The sequence below is a fragment of the Trachemys scripta genome, chromosome 8 (assembly GCF_013100865.1).
Source record: "Trachemys scripta elegans isolate TJP31775 chromosome 8, CAS_Tse_1.0, whole genome shotgun sequence".
In the NCBI taxonomy this organism is placed as follows: Eukaryota; Metazoa; Chordata; order Testudines; family Emydidae; genus Trachemys; species Trachemys scripta.
This window is the reverse complement of record NC_048305.1, coordinates 107,852,718-107,872,036: the sequence shown is the minus strand read 5'-3', so window position 1 is coordinate 107,872,036 and position 19,319 is coordinate 107,852,718. Positions and strand designations below refer to the sequence as shown.

Sequence of the window (19,319 nt, the reverse complement as noted above, 5' to 3'; positions counted from 1 at the left end):
ACCCAAAACTCTCAACCCCCCATCCGGTGCCCTAGCCCCCTCCACGTTGCACAGTCAAAATGCTTTTCATGGTTTAACCTTCACAACTCCCTGTGTGTCTTCAGAGCAGGATTTGAATCGTGGGCAGTAAACGAGGAGAAAACAAAATATTGAACGGCTGCTCGTTGCGTCCGGTGCGCTGAACGAGGCAGGGTCCTGTGGACAACATAGTGTGTGATTGTGTAATTAAAAACTCTCTCGTAATACACAGGCACCGGGGGGCCGGCTGAAAGCTGCCTGGGCAACCTGCATTCTGGCATTTCCTGCATTCCAGTGCTTGACTTCGCAACCTTAACGTTCTTTTCGTGTCATTTTTTGTATGGAATATGCATGTGGGTGACAATAGCATGTAGAGACTCCAGTCAGAAACGGGGTCCCTTGTGCTGTGTGGGGGGCAAGTCCAGTCCTGTTCTCTGCCCCAGAGCGTTTAAATGTCATTTCAGACAAGATGCAGCAAGTGACTAATGAAGCGAGGGTCTGTAGTTTTGTTTTAGGAGGTGTTAGTGTACATGTTAGCTCACAGAGCCATGCGCTCTAGCTGCAGCCCAGAGTTAGACACAGGCGGGTATGTATCATCCACACTAGGACTTACAGAGCTAAGCCCTCCGAAGAGGAGGCTGGAGGCAGCGCAGCACGGGGGCTCGTGGTGACAGTAACGGTGGTTCTGAAGCACGCAGAGGTTTGGTTTTTTAAGGAGACACTAGAAGGGGCTTTCACTGGTGCCAGTCCCTTGTGCACGAGCCCAAGTCTGCACTGCCGCATTGTGACCCGGCAGCGAGGTCCTGTGGTGGTGCCAAACGAGCACAGACTAGGAGCTGCATGTCGTCACCCTAGGCTAAAAAGGACCGAAGGGTGACAATGGGCAGCAAATGTGTGTGGTGCAGGTGGAACTGAGATGTACTGGCTCTAATTCCCAGCTCTCATTCGACCCTGCCTTGTACCGACGTGCAAACCTCACTGTCTGTTGGCGTTCTCCTGCCTTTCCTCCCCACGGTTCCCAGGATATTAGTCTGTAAACGCGAGGCTTCTCCTTTGCCTGGTTCTTTCCATGCGGTTACAGACGCTGGCCTCCCTGGTTCACCTCAACAGGGGCTCGGCTGCCAGGAGAGAGGGGGTGGGGCTGGGGCTGGGGCGCTTTGACGGCCTCTGTGTAAATACCCGTGTTCCCAGCCCCACCTCACTCTAGGGCCCTGTCTGCTGACAGTGCGGCACGTCGGGCTGTGAAATGTATTTCATACCTCCTCCTCCATTTGAAATTAGAATTTCTGTTTGGTGCCTGGCATTCATTTTTATTCACTAGAAAAACTTCTTCAGACACCGGCGAGTCGTTTTTAGCAGCGTAATTGAAGGTTGGGGTGTTTATGCCGTTTTCAGGAATTTGTGGCCGACTATGAAATGTGCCATTTTTGCTCTGAGCGTCCCATGAAATCTGCTGTGTCTGTGTGATCTACATGCAGTCCTGCCAGCAGCCCAGCAGCAGGGGAACTAGCGGAGCTCAGACAGGGAGAGACGTACAAATGTCACTTTTTCTCGACAGCAGCCGCGACTGCCGTTCACGCCCGGTGTCTGTGGAGAGCCAAGCGGCTCTCCATGCCAACGGATCACCGCATGTGGCCTGCTTCCCTTGCAGCCAGCTGGAATCCATTAACCCAGGGCTCTTGGGGTCCAAGCAATGCCCCTCCCGTGAAATAACAGAGTGAGCGTCACGGCGGCCGAGTCCCAAGGCCCAGACCTCTCTCTCTCTGACGCCAGCCTGGGTGCGAAGGTGCTTGCAGCAAATCCCACGGTGATGGGGGCCCTCGCAATGCCTTCAACAGCTGGAGGTTCAGTCACGCCCCAGTTGCTTTGCTGCATGTTAACTATAACTCAGCCAGGAGTCTTTCCTCCCCTGCCCCAGCCCCGCCTCAGCCTGTCATCATGGAAATGAGCATGAGGTTGCCAATCCAGCCCTCTGACTTGAGGCATGACGGGGGCTGCCAGGGGGTCAATGAAATAAGTGGGGAGGAAAGTTCTGAAGCGTCTGTTCCTGGCTGGGCTTGGCCCAATCCACATGCAGCTCCCCGGCTGCCAGTCAGGGCAGCGTGCACCTCTCGAACGCTGGGGAGAGGGATGTAATGACCCACGTTCTTTGTCCTCAGTTACTGGAGGCCATCAGCCAGGGCGGCCTGGGCAGGCGCCAGCGGCGTCAGGCAGACAGGCTGAAGCCCTATATTGCTGCTCAAGTGGACATGTTGCCAGAGACCTTCACCTTGGGAGACGAGAAGACCTACAAGGGCTTCTACAACAAGCCGCTCTCGGAGGATCTGAGCTATCGCTGCTTTGTGCTGGCGTCGCTGGAGGACGGCGAGACGGTAAGGGCTTCTTGCTAGAAGGGGCATCCCGCTCTCTCCCCCCCACCCCACCCCACCCCGGCAAGGGGCGCCCGAGGGGCTCAGTGCAGGGAGCTGGCAGCCTGCTCAGTGGAGTTCCCTGCAAAGTGAGGTGAGCCCGGCACAGTAGCTGGTGTCAGGGAGAGGAGGCGTCCATTGGAACTGACTTGATGAATGGTGTTTTCCGAGGGAAAGAGCAGGTATCTTTGACGTACCAGATGAGAGCTGAGGGCAGCACTGGGAGTCGAGCTCCGCCACTGCAGAACTCCAGACTCCGCTGTGATAGGGGCTGGCTCTGAGCCGCGTTTCTGCTCAGAACAGTGACTGTGGAACAGGCCTGTGCGCTCGCAGGGACCAGGCTCGGAGACAACCTGCAGGCACCCAGCTCCTCACCCACCCTTCCTAAACTGCTGCTGTGCTCACCAGACTCTCAGCTGGGCTTCCAGTCTGTCTCTAGCTGGGGTGGCTGCGGAGAAACCTCTAAACTGGCCTGCGGAGAGGAGCCCGCCGCCACTGGGTGGGTGGGGCAGGGCTGCTCCGTGCACTCTGGTGCCCTGTAACAATAGGTTAGACATCAGCCTTGTCTGAGTACTATCACTTTTTTCTCCAGTCCCCTGGCAGTAATGCTCTAATCCTATCTGCCCCGGGACACGTCGGAGCTCCAGGAGTGCTGAGATGCCGCTGGGATCTGCAGAACAGTTTTGCACTCCACTGCGTGACCCTGTGGATTCTAGAAAAAAGAACGGGAGTACTTGTGGCACCTTCGAGACTAACAAATTTATTTGAGCACAAGCTTTCGTGGGCTACAGCCCACTTCTTCGGATGCATAGAATGGAACATAGATTGAGGAGATCTCTATACACATACAGAGAGCATGAACAGGTGGGAGTTGTCAGTCAGCCCTGATGCAGGAGGCGGGGCGGAGTCCTACGCACTCTGGACTCTGCCTGGCTGAACAGGGCTCGCTCAGAAGAGACATGCAGGGAGCTTGGAGAGTCACTTCCCTGATCAGAATCTCCCTCAAAAGGGGCGTGTAAGGGAGTAAATTCACCTGTTCCCACAGTAGCAGGGTCTTTGCGGGGCATGAAAGTGTGCGGGTTCCCAGCCCTGGTGCCTCTCCTTGCTAAGGGGAAATAGGGTGACCAGACAGCAATTGTGAAAAATCAGGACAGGGGGTGGGGGGTAATAGGCACCTATTTAAGAAAAAGCCCCAAATATCGGGACTGTCCCTATAAAATCGGGACATCTGGTCACTCTGAGGGGAAATGGCGCATACCTGGATGGCTGAGGAGGGCAGCTGGCCCAGCATGCCGGGGTCTAAGGGAGGGAGAGGATGGCTGCCACAGTGAGCATGAAATAGCAGAGCAAGACCTGTGCCGTGAGATCCTCCTGTAAATTGCTTGTGGGGGAGGGAGGAGAGAGGTGGCAGCGGCAGTGTGTAAATAATGGGAGATAATAAAGATGCTCCGGACCCTCTGCTCAGCTCCCACGCTGGGGCTCACTTCTTCAGCCTCATTTACTTGTAATGGCTCATTAGCACTGGTCAAACTCTCCATTACTCATCCGGCCCACGGTGCTCGTGGCAAGGTGCAGACACAGTGAGGCGGGGAAGAGACCCAGCTAGCAGTGCAGAGGTCTCAGATCACACCGGCCAGGCATGCCCCCAGGACTCTGCGACATGGGGCCCATTCTCGCGCAAAGCACGAGGCAGTGTGTCCAGTCGCAGGACTGCTTGTCCCCACCCAACTCCTGCATTGCCCGCTGGGTCCCTAGAGTCGGGCCGAGCGCGGCTCATCGGGGGGCACCTGGCTGCTCCGTCTGTAAACATCGTCCTCGTGATCCTTCAGCTCGCTGGGCTCCTTCCTTGCTTCGGAGGGAGGCCAGTCAAAGAGACCAAGGGACACTGGTGTCTCGGGCCCCTTTGCAAGCCCAGCAGGGCAAACGCTCTGCAGCGCTGTGGCTGCCTGCACTGGCCCCAGGAAGGAGGCTCCATGTGATAGTAGCGTTTAGTCCTGTCTTCAGATGTAGCTAGATGCTTCTGTGAGACCTGTGCGCCTTCCTCAGCAAATAGCGTGGCAATGAGCCCCTCCCTCCCGCTGCCCACGCACCTCCCCTGCCTCTTGTCTGACAGAGCTGGAGCCGGAACAGCTCGTCCCCCTCCCCACCCCACGTCAGGGTCCGGCAGAGCGCCAGAAGGGTGCTGTCTGAGCTGTAGAGCGAAGTGTTGTCTACACGCTGGTGGGCCCAAACTATCTCCCTAGTGCCTCTAGTGGCCACACGCAGACATTGGCCAGGAAAGGAGAAGAGATTGAAGCCTGCAGGACCCTATGGGGGGGACGTGCAAGGGCACATGGCCCCCAGCAGAACCCGCTGCTAGCGCCGCTGCAGGCTGCTGCTAAACCCGCCTAGCTGCATCTGAGGGTTTGACCTGTGTATTGCCGGAAGGGGGTCGTAGATAGCACCCCCACCCACCCCTTCGCACCTGCATCCACGTGAAGTGTGGGTCTGAACTTGACCTTAAAGCAGGCACCCGAACTTCCTGTCTCCGGCAAGGCTGGAGAGTTTCTCGTTCCCGAGCACAGGGCAGCAGGTGCTACCTGAGAGCCCCCGCACTTGGCTGATACGGCTCCTGCGTTCTCGCTAGGCGGAAGGGATTGCTTTTCGCAGTATTTAACCCTTCTGACCCAGGAAGGCTGAGCTGTGAAGCGACGCCACGGCGACATAAGCCTTAGCAACCGCGGCATAACAAGCCTGCTGCTGGGCGTTGGGTCTGGTAATCCTGCCCTGCTGTACTCGATCTGAGGCACTGTGCCACCGCATCGCCTCGTTCTTGGGAAGGACCCTGCTAGCGAGAGACCCCTGCGCGAGATCTCTGCTAGCGGAGCTGAGACACGTCCTTTTGTTCCCTCAAGAGAAGTGTCTGGGCTGGCGGGGGTTCTCCAACTGCAGCCCCATCCTGGGGAGATGTGTTTAGATCAGCATAATAGGTGTTATAAACCACTTAGCCAGCCCCAGCCGCTGCCTGGGATTGCAAAGCCTGTAATTTGCTCCTCGGGAGCCTGGTGGGGGAGTTGCTCTTAGCTGGGCTGTTCCATTTCGGCACCTAGGGAGCTCGGCTGGCTGGCTGGCTGGAGAATTGCTCTAAGTTGGATTGTGCCATTTCCCAGGAGGAGGAGGTGGATTTCCATGTGTGCTGGCGCGATGCCCTGGCGCACGGGGAGCCCCGGGTGTGAGAGCCAGGTCCTCCCCGCGCTGGGCAGAGGCAGGGTGCCGTACAATAGGATGGGAGGTGGTCGTTTCCTTCACCCTAACGGATGTTTGCATTCTCTGCCCCCCGCCCTCTGCAGAAGAGGTACGCAGCCAGCCCCTACTCGGATGAGATTGTGATGTCTTCGGCGAAGCAGCAGGACGAGCCCGAGATGCTGTGGGTGATGGGACCAGTGCTGGCCGTTATATTAATCATCATCATCGTCATTGCTATCCTGCTCTTCAAAAGGTGAGAGCCAGGCCTGCTCCCCACACAGCATGTCGGCACCAAGGACCTCCCTCTCGCTGTCAGACCCAGCGTTCCCTGTCTGGCTCAAGGCCTACGGGCATGGTGGAGGGCTTGCGAAGCAGCATACAGGGCTGGTTTGTAAAGTAGACAGTAGACAGCCGGCTGGGGCATGAATGTGAATCCCCAGGCACAGAAAGAAGAGGGAGGCAGGAGGTGTCCCAGGGCCCCACGGGGCAGTCGGGGGAAGGGGAAGCGATCTGTCCTTGGTGGCGTGTTATGAGGAGTCCCACCACTCTCAGGTTAGCTTCCCCAGGCTGGTTTCCAGAGTCTGAGTGTCCTGGTGAAGATGTGGAAGCCTGATTGGCCCCTCTCAGGTGCCCCTACTAAAGAGCCTGCCTGCTTCACTCCGCCCCTCGGCAGGCCATGGACACTAAGGGCTAAACCCAGACAGAAACGCTGCTTCTCCTCCTGGCACCCCTCGAGCGTCCCACTGGCGCGGTGTGCTCCCCGCTGAAGGACCAGCCCTCCGAGCTCGTGGGCCGTAAGCTCTGTATTGCGACCCTGTATTGTAAGTCTCTGTGATGAGCTGTTGGTTCATTTACATGAGTTTCTGTTGCCCACTCAGTTGTAACCAGTAGAGTCTATCCGCTCACCTCCTGGATTCTCTAGCTCTATGTGTATTTTGTGCTGGGGGAAGGGACCTGGCTTTCTTCTCTGATTAAATGGAGCTCTGTGCTGTGCATGTGCAGTCAGTGCCTTTCTGTCTCAGTGATCACCTCCTTTCTTCTGTTTCTGCTCTTCTCTGGATCTAGTAAACAAGAAAGGTAGGAATCCGTTTTCTCTTCCCTCTTTGTTTAAAGTTTAAAATCTACTTCCCCCTTTAAGAACCTACTGCCTGGTGTGTCCCGGCTTCCCTATGTGCAGGCGTGGCGTAAGCCAAGGGTTGAAGGCAGTGGCCACATCCTACCCCTCAGCCTTTAGCAATTCACGTGGCTGACAATCACAGGTCACAAGATTTGTGCCAGAGTGTTTTGCAAATGGGTTACAAATCTAGAAGTGCGATTGTAAGCGGTTATAGGGGTTTCTTTGCACCTCCAGTCTTTCAACTGAGAACTTAGGTGCCATTCGTCTGTAACATGGATCAGTGTCTCCTGCAGCTGGTAAAGTTGACCCTAACCTTGCCACAGTGCGATGCCAGCCTGTGGCCATTGCATTGACAGGGACTGTGCTGCTTGGGAAGGTGCCATCTGCGCTTGGGCTCCATAATTCAAATCCTGCCTTTACGCATTAGCTGACGCCCAGACGGTCCTGTGTGGTAATTCACCTGTCTGCAGGAGGGTTGCTTTTACGGAAGTTGACAGACACAAGTGGTTTCTGAGCCACCACAAGGAACGTTTTGTGGAAGCCCAGGGCAGATATTCCCTCATCTGGGTTTACCTGTCTCTGTCTGTCTGTAGGTCCCTTTGGGTGCTGGGCCCAGCTTGGTTTAGTTTTGTTTTTTCTGTGGCTCCCCAGACCCTATTGTGAGATGGATGCTTCAGAAATTAAATAACTCTTCACTGGTGCTCTTCACTTGTCATCATGAGACAGCAGCACCCGACACACCTCTGGGCACTGAGTCCGGCTGCTTTCTCCTAAGGCTTCGCTCTCTAGCTTCCTTTCTGAGGGGTTTTCTCCCTGAAGTTCTAAATCTCAAATGCAAATGGATTGAATCCAGCTATTGGTACATTGCGTGAAAGTCTGGACAGCCTGGATTTGTTGGTTTCACAGAAGCCCGGTGTGGGCTTTTGAAACTGACTAATATCAAACACCTTTTTGCCTCCTTCCCCACAGAGACCCAAGTCACGTTGCCCAAGGACTTGGGGACCAAAGCACGATAACATATGCCGTGTTTCACCATGGTGTCTGAGAGCAGGAGAGATGGTGCTTTCGTGTGCGCTTGTCCCTCTCCTTCCATTGATGCTGTAAAGTCCGGGAGCTCTCCTGTCTGCCTCTCAGAGAGTCAGAGGACTTGGTAGATGCTTGGATCACTCCACGTGGTGTGAGGATCACATGCTGCTCCTCCCCTGCCGATTACCCCAAATGTCTTGTAGTCCCAATGTCCAGATGTTTTGGCTGCAAACTGAACTTCAGTCATAGTTTGGGTGCCCCCGAGTGAATGAAAGTTCTGCTGCGTAGAATCACTTAATAACGAATGACGTCTTGCCGCTCCCCACACCAGGCACTAATGCAGAAACCCGTGTGCACAGCTCTGTAGCAGTGTGTAAGTAGTAACACCGTGTGCTGGAACAGCACCGTCCCTAGTCATGTATGTGAGACTCCGGTCACGCACCAGTCTGAAATGCAGCGATGTCTGGGCGGAACATGGCAGCTGTTAACAGTGCCCGGCAGCTCCTCAGAACAGATTAGAAAGGGGAGGAAAGCTGGTGAATTTAGATGGGGGAACACACTAAAATTGACCTGGGAGATTGGTGACAACATGCCCGTCTCCTACACAAAGCTATGGGGTCTTCGATATTCACCAGTGGGGCAATCTCCCCGGGGTTTACGTTTTGTCCAAAAGGCAAAGCCTTGAGTATCACAGCAGCACCCTCTAGTTCTACGCGGAGGCATTTGGGTCAGCACTGACCCAGAGAAAGGTCCCTGCTCTGCAGAGCACAGCGCCCCCTAGCACCACACGGGGGCATTCCCTTTAGCTGTAACCCATCTGAAACCTCCATAGCACTTCTTGCCTTGCCAAGTTTGCCTTAAAGATCTCCCGTCCAATTACCAATCAGGTCTGTCCCTCCTTGGCTGGTAAATTACACCAAGATCAGCGCCCGAGGTGGTGACATAAATATAGCATTAAGAGACAACAGTGTGTTTTATTGTCCCGTTAATACACGCCTGGGGTGCCTTCAGCCATTCAAGACATGTATTAATGGCCCAATAAAACACACCCTGAAGAGTCTTTACACCATTACGCTATGGTTCTCGACATTTCATTTCTTTTAATACTTGGGGGAACATTGACTCTATCCTTCCGCTACAGGAAATAGTTCCTAGGGAGAGTAAGAGGTAATGGGGTTTTGCTTCTTCATCTTTGCTTCTGAGGAGTACATTGTACGGAATATGGCATCTCCGAAGGGCTTCCCACACACTTGCAGTGGAAAGTCAGAGGGCTCATCCGCGCATTATAGGTGGAGAACCTTAGGCCAGCAACATGGGCCCGCAGAGAGGTGGTGGCACAACTGGGTCTCAAATGCAGGAGTCCTCAGTCCTCTTGGGCCCCTGCTCTGAGCACTTCCTGCCAGTCCCTCCCAGAGCTGGAGAGAGCCCAGGAGTCTTGACTGCCAGGACTGCACAGCCCCCCCAATCCAGCATGGCCCCCGGCTGCAGCTCTTACGGGGTTTTGCTTTCACTTGTGACAGTAACTGGGGGGCTGATTTAGCTGCTCAGAGAGTGGCGCTCCCAGCCCGGGGAGTGCAGCAGCCGAGCTCACGGGCAGAGGCCCCCAGCAGTACATTCAGGCCCCCCCCGTGTCTGCCCTGCTGGCCAGGCAGCTGTCTGAGCGCCAGCTGAGTGCACGGTCACCATGCTGGTCTGTGGGACATGCACTTCCTTGCTGGGCCCCTCAATTGTGTGTTTTCCTTCCCTAGGAAAAGAGCCAACTCCCCCTCGTCCAAGGACGAGCATTCCATCGGCCTCAAGGACTCCCTGCTGGCTCACTCCTCCGACCCTGTCGAGATGAGGCGCCTCAACTACCAGACCCCAGGTAGGATGCTGTTGGCGGTGCCTGCCCAGCGCTCCCTCCCGCCCCCAGCAGACACTGAGCTGAGGGGATTTCGCCCCCGTCTCTCTCCGAAACGTTCTGCCCCTTCCCAGCCACAGCGATAAGGCCAGTGGTCTTTGTGCAGATCCCCACATCTCTGCCCTGTGAGCTGACATGCTGCTCCCCGGCCGTGTCACACAGGCCTACAGGGCCTGCAGAGGCGGAAGCCTGGTGTGTGTCAGGCCCTCCCGCTCCCTGCCGTAAGCGAGGCTGGTACTCCGCAGGCGTGGCTGATCAGGACGAAGTGCGGAGGCTCTGGCAGGGAGACTTCGGGGCTCAGGGAAGCTCTGAGGATTTTCCATTCTGACCTGCCCCGGGGCGCGGACCATGTCCGAGGAGTCTCAGCCTTGCTAACAAGCAAAACGAGGGAGGAGGCTGGCCTGCCGAAGACGCCGTGTCAGACCGCAGCTGTGTCTGGGCAGGGTGGGCCCCTTCCCACACGGAGATCTGAGGAACGGCTCAAGAGGTGGTTACTCCTGCTCTGCTCGTGTGTGGGGAAGAGAGGTGAGCTGTAAGCATAGCTCCTCCCCAGCACAGAGAGGGATGCTGCTGGGGGCAGTGCTGGCAGGCCAGAGGACGAGGGCTCGGTCACACCCAGTGAGTTCTGCATGCAGTCGTTCGCTGTGGAGCATCGCCAGTCATGCCTGCATTGTCCTGTGGTGCCTGGGGTCCGTAGACAGTGTATCAGCCACGGGAGGCAACTCTACTTTCCAGAGCAGAAACGTCTCCTGCTGCTGCTTCATAGCCCGTGTGTCTCTGACGGCTCTGAAAGCACCGGGCCGGTCACTAGCGAGATCAGAGACCGGCACGCCCAAGCGAACTGAGCCACGTCCTCAATGCAGCAGAAGGGCCGTGGGGCTCTCCGTGGTGGGGGCAGTTAGCAGTAAATGAGGCCACGCCCCGGTCCCTGCTGCCTTCCAGCCTTCCTAGGACATAACCTACTTTCCCTTTCTTCCTGCTGCTCCTCCGGCTAAAAGCTTTTGTCTAACGGGGCGTTTCCTGATGGAAACCTGCTGGGTCTGGGCAGGGAGGGTGAGCGAGAGCTTTCTTCTTACCGCTGGCTATTCGAGCCAGCCCCACTTCCCAGCTCTCCCCTTCCTCTGCCGAGGAACCAGCGCGGCTTGTTCAGCACAGCGCTGCCGGGGGAGGTTGGACAGGGCCAGGATTGGGGGGCTGCTAGGCAGTCCTCGTGCCAGGCTCGTGTTCCAGATTGGATGGGAAGGGTGCAGTGACAGCTCTGCTATAGATCGTGGGCTGTGGGGCTCCTCGGGGTATGCAATAAGGCAAAAGTCGTGCAGCGGCTTTGGAGAAGATTGTTTGCTACTGTCTTGGGAGAGGGAGAAGCAGGCAGCTGAAGGAGGAGCTGAGAGCTCACAGCCAAGGCTTTGCCAGCGCACAGAGTGCAGGGCTGGGGACGGGTGAGTTGCAGCAGCAGGGCCTGAGGGTGACCGTACCTGGGGGTTTGCTCAGGCTGCTTGTGTGCTGGGCACGTGCTTTCCAAACCTGGTTTCCATGCAGCGGCCTCACTCCCCAGCGATAGCTGCTGGTAATTATTTGAGCACTGGGGCTGGTTGGGATTTTGAGTAGGTTCCTGTCCCTGCAGGGGCCCTGGATGTGTTCATAGGCCCTACCGTTGGGCACTCCAGAGCATGTCAGATGTGCTTCTGTCACATGCTGCACAAAGGGGCAAGACCCTACCCAGATCTACACAAGAACCACAGTCGGTGGGCAGAGGGGTGCAGGCCACCCCCTGCCGCCCATCCCCCATGCGTCAGGACAAACAGGGAGCAGGCGTAAGGGAAGGGAAGCCCAGTTCCCCGGAGATGGCTCTGTTCCCTTGGCCGCTGAGCTCATTTCTCCTGCGATCTGGCACTTCCTGTCCCTCCAGTGCTGCTGCGGAGTCTCGGCAGGTCAGAAGGGGAGTGTCACGGCTAGAAATGAGGAGAGTGTGCTGGTGAATGAAGGGGCATTGACAGGCTCTGAGCCCGGGGGCCCAAACGGCACCTGGACTGTCCCCCCAGCGCTGTACGGGCACGAAACGAACGAGACATGTTGGAATCAGACCTGCACGGGCTGGTGGCTGATAGTCCCTGCTGGAGATCACAGAGGCAGGGAAAACCTTGTTTCATGCATAATTAATCCGCCTCCCATTATTAAATATTAAGCCTTATCGCTTTAATGGTTCCTGCTCCAGACCCAGGTTATTTCACGAATTGTCAGCCTCTTGGTACTAACGTGCTATTTTGCCAGGCTGCATCTCTGCGTTGTGATGAGGCCTCTGGCTGAGCCCAGCTGTGGCTAGCTGGAATTCCAAAGGCCTGACCCTGCAGTGGCAGCTCGGTTGGGCGGTGCCGTGTTCTCTGTCCACCAGGAAGAATGTGATTCCATGTCCGCTCCTTAACCTCACACCTGCCTCCCCCGGAGGCGTGGGCAGTCGTAGGGTTTACAGCCAGATGACAGAGGGTCAGGGTGGGATGTGTAATCATTTCACATGCTCGGAGCAGCACTTCCCTTTGTACCCCAGCTGCAGTAAAGTGCACTGGCTGGGGTTAAAAACGTACTCTTCAACTGCTCGGTTATCGTCTGCTCCCCAGCCAGGCAGCGCGCCCGTGCGGCTCCGCTTAATGCAGGAGGGAGCTCCAGCTTGTCCTTGCTTTTCTGCAGCAAACTCTGCTCTTTCCTTTGCATCCTCATCTCTCTGCCTTTCCCTCTCTGAACCTCTGCGATGATTGTCTGAAGGCTAATGGGATTTCTGTTCTTGCCCCGTTTTTTTTCTTTGCAGGTTCCAGTGTCCCCAGTTGCCCGAATATCTCAAGTTAGTTTTCACTCCTCCTGTATTTATCTTGACACTTCGCTTTTCTTTCTCTTCCCCTTTCTCTCTCGTCTCTGTAATTTTTGTTACGATGTCATTGAAGGTCATCCTCACTCTCAGCAGATTAGAGTGGCAGTAATTTCACTTTCTAACATGATTAATGGGCCAAGACGTCCCACACAGGCCAGGTTCTGGTGCTATTTGCATCACACTCCAGCAGTTCAGCACAGCACAAAAGCAGTCTGGGGGCTACAAGGCTTTTGGCCTTGAGGATCTCACTAAAATAATCCCAGCTGATTAGCAAATGACTGTTTCTCTTCAGAGCTGCATTCCAGTCCCTGCTCATGCAACCCAAGCTGCTGTGTCGCTTGGCAGATCGCTGGGCACAGCTGGGCGTGGGGCGCTCTGCAGCTGTGAAGTTCCATCTCAGGTGTGAGCAGGACAACAGACATTTCCTTAGAGGCGGCCAATTAACCCCCCTAAAAGGACAAATTGAAGGGTTTTCCGTGGCCCAGGGGTTGAACACACTCTCCTTTCGCCTTGGATGGACCAGCTTCCAGTGTGGCTCTGGCCACCGGTGAAATACAGCAGAGGGGCCAGGGTGTCTGCGTGCTGAGGGACACTTGTCAGGCTTGTCTACACATGGAGTTATTCCGGAATAGTTGGTCCACTTTGGGTAGGTCCACACTACCCGCCCGATTCGGCAGGTAGAGATCGATCTTCTGGGATCGATTTATCGCATCTCATCTGGACGCGATAAATCGATTCCAGAAGCTCTCCCCCGTCGACTGCGGAACTTCTGCTCGCCGAGAGGAGGAAGCGCTGTCGACGGGGGAGCTTGCCTGCGCCGCGTGGACCCGCAGTAAGTAAACTTAGTTCGATCTAGTAAATGTCGACTTCAGCTACGCTATTCTCGTAGCTGAAGTTGCGTTTCCTAGATCGATCCCTTGCCCCAGTGTGGAGCAGCCCTTTGAATCCACACCCTGCATTAATCCAGAATAACTTTGGTGCGTACACAGCCTTCAAACCACCACACAACTGGTCCAGACCACAGGGCCTGGCCAAGAACCAAGCCCAGAGCAGTGTGGGAGCGGAGGTGCATGAGTAGCTAGGAGTCTCTGTCTCTCGTGAGCCTCAGACTGAGTCCACCCCCAAATAACCGTAAAGGTCTGTCCTCGCTGCTGGCGGTGCTGTGGAGCACGCGGGTACAGGAGAGAGACCTGGGAATGGCACCCCCTGGCCGGTGCTAAGGGCTTTGCAGCCTGCAGCCCTGTCTGGGTTAGTGGGGATCTCTGGCCTCCCCCACCAAGGGCCTGCACTTCTCTACTCTCCACTCTGCCTGCTACAGAGGCCTCTCTGGAGAAGCGTGTTGAAGTCAGGGAGCTGTGCAGAGCAGAGCCCTCCAGACCCCTCCCCCGGCGTATGTGGGTGCTGTTCTGGAGCCACTGCGCTGGGGAAGGGGTTGCACCCCTCCCCCTCCCCCAGGGCTGCTCTTGGAGCTCAAGTGCCCCCAGCCTGCTGCAGCCTGGCCCTGACCATTCAGCGGGAATCCAACATGGCACTGAGCAGCTGCAGCTGTGGAGTGAGCTGTGGTCCCATGGCTCTGCCATGCTGCGGCAGGGACTGCCCTGGATTCACACACTGCAGGTACCTGCCAGCCGGGGCCCCCTCCCTGCCAGGTCGCCGCTGCCTACATGCCCATTCGTTGCAAAGGCCGCTCCCTGGTGCCCTGGCTCTGTGTGTGAACAGCTGGGGGCTACGGAGCGCTGATCTGTGCCTTCTGCCAAGTGGGGCAGTGGCCTCAGTGTGGAGACCAGCAGCGAGTCACTGGTGAGATGACCCTAATGCCAGGGCAGAGGGACCCTCTCTTGCCCCAGGTCGGTTGTTGGGCAGTGCTCTGTGCCATGGCAGGAGTGGTGCTCGCGGCACTTGGCAGAGGGAGGCAGCATGTGTGGGGTGGACTCAGAGCAGTGTGCAAGTCCCTTTATATGGTGGTGACAGGCCCTCGTGGCTGGGAGAGCTGGTGGTTTTCCCAGTGGCTACATTGAAATGTGCAGTGGCGCTTGCACGTTGTCACCTGATGGCTTGTCACTGCTGTCTGAGATCTCCTGCTGGATCGCCACAGCAGCCCGTCTCTGCCAGCCAGGGCACCCAGAGGCTGCCGAGCTCTGTCAGAAGGCTCCTGGCTGGGCTCCAGCCTACCTCCCTGCGTGCGTATCAGCAGCATCGCCCATTAATCATCGTTAACCACGTGGGGTTTGGGGAAACCCACAGAGCAGCCTGCGGTGGCACAAGCCCCGAGAACTTGGATGAGCTGTTTTACAGCCACGTTCCTGCCAGTTCGTCAGTTCAGGACCAGGGCAAAGGGTCCTTCGGGGCCTGGGCTGTAAACCCCAAGTGCTATAATGAGGCTCTCGCCTCTGACCTCTATCCTGTCCCCGTGTGATACAGCCCGTCCCCCCTGGGGCTGTTCTGCCAAACATGCTCTCCACTGCCCTGCGCTCATCACCAGGGACAGGCGCCAGCCAGCCAGACCTCCCAGCAGGGCCGGCCCCATCAACTCTCAAACATGAGAGATGCAGGCCGGCTCCCTACAGGGCACCCAGCTCCCACCCGCCTGCCCGGCACCGTCAGGCCAGTGAGTGGGGGCCCTGAGGTCTCGAGTGCCGGCGAGTCCCCCTGAGCCCAGGCCTGCGGTACACACAGTTTGAGATGCGAGGGGGCGGGCCTGCGGCCGGGAATCGGGCTGGCCTGCTCGGTGGTAAATAGCAACTGGTGCGCATACCCCTTCGGCTGCCGCCAAGACTAGCCATTGCAGGGGCTCAGTAGCCCCTCTGGGGACCCTGTAATCGTTAGGGGTAAGTCATGAGACCACCCCTCCCCCGGGGAAAGCTAGCGCTCTTGAGAATCAGTGTGTTCAACCTCAGCCTGTGCGGGAGCCCCGGCAGAGCATCCCCCTTCGGCCTGTGAACGGAGCGGGGCTTCCCCTCTGCACGGCCCCCAGGCCCTGTGCCCACAGCCTGCTCCACCTGCGGTGCTGTCACGTCAGCATGCTCACCTGGCCATGACCATCCTGCCCATCCCGTCTGTTCTGTCACCGCTCAGCATGCCACGTGCCATCCATCCTGCCCAGCGCGTCCCATCCTCACTGTCCACACGCCGGCCGCGCGCACCTCTGGGCCTGGGCGCAGAGCAGTAACGCTCCCCTCCCCCTCTCTTCGGCCCGCCAGGTATGCGAGACCACCCGCCGATCCCGGTGACGGATCTCGCTGACAACATCGACAGGCTGAAGGCCAACGACGGGCTGAGGTTCTCCCAGGAGTACGAGGTGAGCAGCAGAGAGGGAGACCGGTGTGAGTGGCGTTCCCAAGAGCCGGGCGTCGCAGGGAGGGGCTGGTCGTTGAGCTGCTCCCATGGGTGACTGGGCTGTAATGATGGGCCCTACCCTGGGGGGAGTCCTTGGGCAGCAGAGCGCTTGCTGGCCCCGGTGGTGCCAGGAGCGTAGTCCGGCTCAGCCCGGTTACAGACACAGGGAGTGCGAGAGCCGAGGGGTTCCTGGGTCTCAGCACCATGCCCATTGCTGGGCTCATTTGTTCTGTTTGATCCAGGCCTAACACGGGCACTCGGTCTGCAAGCTGCGCCCGGCACCTCAGGCCAAACCCCCAGCACCCTCTGCTCCTCCGGCTCCCTCCATGCTCACATCTTCCCTGGGCACCTCCCGCTGGGGTTACCCGGCACCTCAGGCCAAACCCCCAGCACCCTCTGCTCCTCCGGCTTCCTCCATGCTCACAGCTTCCCTGGGCACCTCCCGCTGGGGTTACCCTGCACCTCAGGCCTCAGCTCCAGCTCCCCGGTTGCTTCCCTTGTCACACGGCGTAGCTGTCCTGAAGCACCCAGGCCTGATCTGCAGCACCCTGGTGTCCCACATCTGTCCCATGACACTAAACATCCCGCTCTGCTGATACCTCTCGGTCCTGCCCTGTCTCTCCCTGGCCCTCCTGCACCTCTCCCGCTCTGCGGATACCCCTCGGTCCCACCCTGTCTCTCCATGGCCCTCCCACCCCTGCTCTGCTGATACCCCTCGGTCTCGACCTGCGACCTCCTCCCCACTGTTTAATTCCTGCTGGCCTTCCCGCACCGCTGCCGCTGCCCCGAACCCGGCCCGTTATCACTCGCTGTTGGGCTCCCCTGGCACCCCTCAGTCCTGACCTGCAGCCCCTCCCCTGTGTCCTGAGGACAGCCTGCCAAGCCGGGCGGGAGGGGAGTGCAGGGGGGCAGGAGGGGGGTAATGAGCACTAGAATTGCTGCATCTGTCCCTGGCATGCTCCAGCCCTTCTCCCGCTGGAGCCATTCGCCAGGCTGGCTGATCAGTTGGGGGAGAAGTTCCCGTGCAGCCATTAGAGCCGCAGGATGTTTTCCTCGGCTTGCACACATCCCCGGAGGAGCCACTTCAGCTGTGGGAGGGTAACTCGTCAATCCCCCCCAAGTATTAAAGAGGGGCTAGATTGGGAACGAGTCCTGTGCATGTGTTATCGCTGCTGTTCGCATTGTGATCTGCCTCTGCCTGCGGCCTCCCGTTGCGGGAGCCGATCTCCGTTGATTTATGAGAGGGGAGCAGGACACTTCCCCACAAGGTAAGATTGTACCCGCTGGAAAGGAAGCGAGCAAAGGGAGGGATGAATTGCAGCCAGCTGGAGAGGTGCTGTGTGACGGAGGACACTGAGGAGACCGGGCATATCGGCCGAGTAGCTGCCACTCCGTGCACAGCTCTCCAGAGCCAGGGAGATGCCTTGTCACCGTCAATGCCGCTAGTTTGCAGCACAGTGAGTGTGCGCTGAAACGCCATCCCCCCATTTTGTGTGTCTGTGTCCATGAGCACGGCAGCCCTGTGCACGCTCCTACCTGCCTGCCTCATTCTTTTGTGAGTCCAATTGAAATTTAAAGCAGAACTCTCGGATCTGCTGTAACCGGATTCTATCTTTTCTGTATCCCATGAAAGGCCTGTGATGCAGCGTCTAGTGCTCTGGGTATCTGCCTGTGGGATTCGTCTCTGCCATTCAGAGCCTGCCACACAATAGCGAGCTCTTGAACTGGTTCCGAAAATTAGCGTTAAGTAAATTCCCTTAACCATTTTCCTGTGCTGCTCTCTTCAGTCTCCCTTTTTAGAATATCATGGCTGGTTGAGAGCACCAATCAGTTGTACTTTCCATGCTGAAGCAGTTATTAAATAGCTGATTGTTGCGTGTAATTCCTTCCCATGGACTCTGCCGCCTTTGACTCCAGATTTGGGTGGAATGACTGAATGCAGCACGCTCATCAGGCACCGGCACTAGGGTGGGCTGGAATAGGTGTGCACCAGGTGCCCAGGGTCACTAGTGCAAATGGGGTTGGTCTCATCCCAGTACCTGCTTTGGCTGATCGTCACACACTCCCGGGTCGGGATCTAGGAGTGGAATTAGCCAGGGAGCCTGGCGCTCCGCGGAGTCCTGGGGCGCTCGGAAGGGAACCGTGCCCCGTGGATGTGGAAATAGCACAGGGAGAGCTGGGGGCAGCGTGCTGCAGCCTGGATGAGCCCGTGCATGAGGCAGCAACTGCTGCTCCCTGAGAGAACTGCTCAGTCCTAAGCTCTGACCTCCAGTGCCTACTGCCCTGACTTCTGCAGTGAGAGAGCAGACTCCAGCGCTTAATCCCTGTGCCCGGGGCTGGATGCAGGCTAGTGCCACTGGCCTGGCCTGGCCTGGCGAGCAGTGCAGCGCGGTGAAGATTGCCCCGGAGGCCCTTCTACTGCTGTTTAGTTTTAGGAAGAGCCATAGTTTGTGTTTTCCCATAGAAAGCCAACAGTCTGGAGTCTGTGTGGGGCGCGCGGGGCTCCCTCGTAAAGGGAGCGAGGCAGCCCAGACGCAGAGCAGATCTTTAACAGCCCGTCTGCCCTGTGCAGAACTCCCCGGAGTGAGCTATAACCTGGGCGCCTGGGCATGGAGCTCCAGGACAAACCCGGGGGCCGAGGGCAGCCCTGGGTGCAGGGGTGGAGCTCCCGGAGGCTGCAGCCAGCTCTGAGCCGGAAGGGGTCCCCCTGGAACGGAGCAGGCAGGGTTAACGGGCAGCCGGAGCCCTGTGGCCGCCAGGCGTGAGGCGAGCCGAGCACTCAGGGTCTGGCAGCAGCTCTCCCCGGTGTGTTGGAGGTACAGTGAGAGTCCGGAGTGATTTACAGCCCGGGATTAATGGAATTACCAGCGGACAAGGGAGGCTCAGCCGGTTAATTATTTATCTCACTCTTGATGGGTTTGTGCTGAGGCTGTGTTAGAGCTCCCCCTCTTGGACACCTGTGTGCACGGCAGCCACGACAGGGCAGGTCCAGCCCCGATGGGGATCGTTGGCGTGTGGTTCCCGCCCCGGCGCTGGTGGCGCACTCTGCTCAGACACCGGGGAGTTGGGCATTGCTGCCCCCCTCGCTGACGGGCACGAGGCCGGCCCAGACGGAGCAGATAGCCAGTCGGCCTTTCGTTCTCCCATTTCTGGCCTGTGTCACACAAGATCTTAAGATGGGCAGGGGCCTGGCACCATGGTGACAGGAGGGCGGGCAGAGGCCACCTTCCCCTTTCTCCGTTCTAGAGAACAGCCCTAGTCCAGTCCCGCCCCTCTAGCCTGGGAGCCCAGCGCTCGCCCGGTCCCGTCCCGCCCCTCTAGCCTGGGAGCCCGGCGCTCGCCCGGTGCCGCCCCTCTAGCCTGGGAGCCCGGCGCTCGCCCGGTGCCGCCCCTCTAGCCTGGGAGCCCGGCGCTCGCCCGGTGCCG

General features: G+C 57.8%; 1 protein-coding gene across 13 annotated transcripts in view; it reads left to right on the top strand.

The window, feature by feature from the left end:
* The window catches only part of PTPRF (protein tyrosine phosphatase receptor type F), a 412,513-nt gene that overhangs the window by 356,376 nt on the left and 36,818 nt on the right, over positions 1-19,319 (top strand). For 8 of the 13 annotated variants that reach the window (XM_034778804.1, XM_034778801.1, XM_034778796.1 and 5 more), the window contains 5 exons: positions 2,178-2,390; positions 5,756-5,904; positions 9,543-9,658; positions 12,498-12,530; positions 15,758-15,855. In XM_034778804.1, the coding sequence (XP_034634695.1) occupies positions 2,178-2,390; positions 5,756-5,904; positions 9,543-9,658; positions 12,498-12,530; positions 15,758-15,855 (609 nt within the window). The remainder of the gene's footprint in view (positions 1-2,177; positions 2,391-5,755; positions 5,905-9,542; positions 9,659-12,497; positions 12,531-15,757; positions 15,856-19,319) is intronic. The other 5 variants (XM_034778805.1, XM_034778799.1, XM_034778797.1 and 2 more) reach the window with 1 other exon arrangement.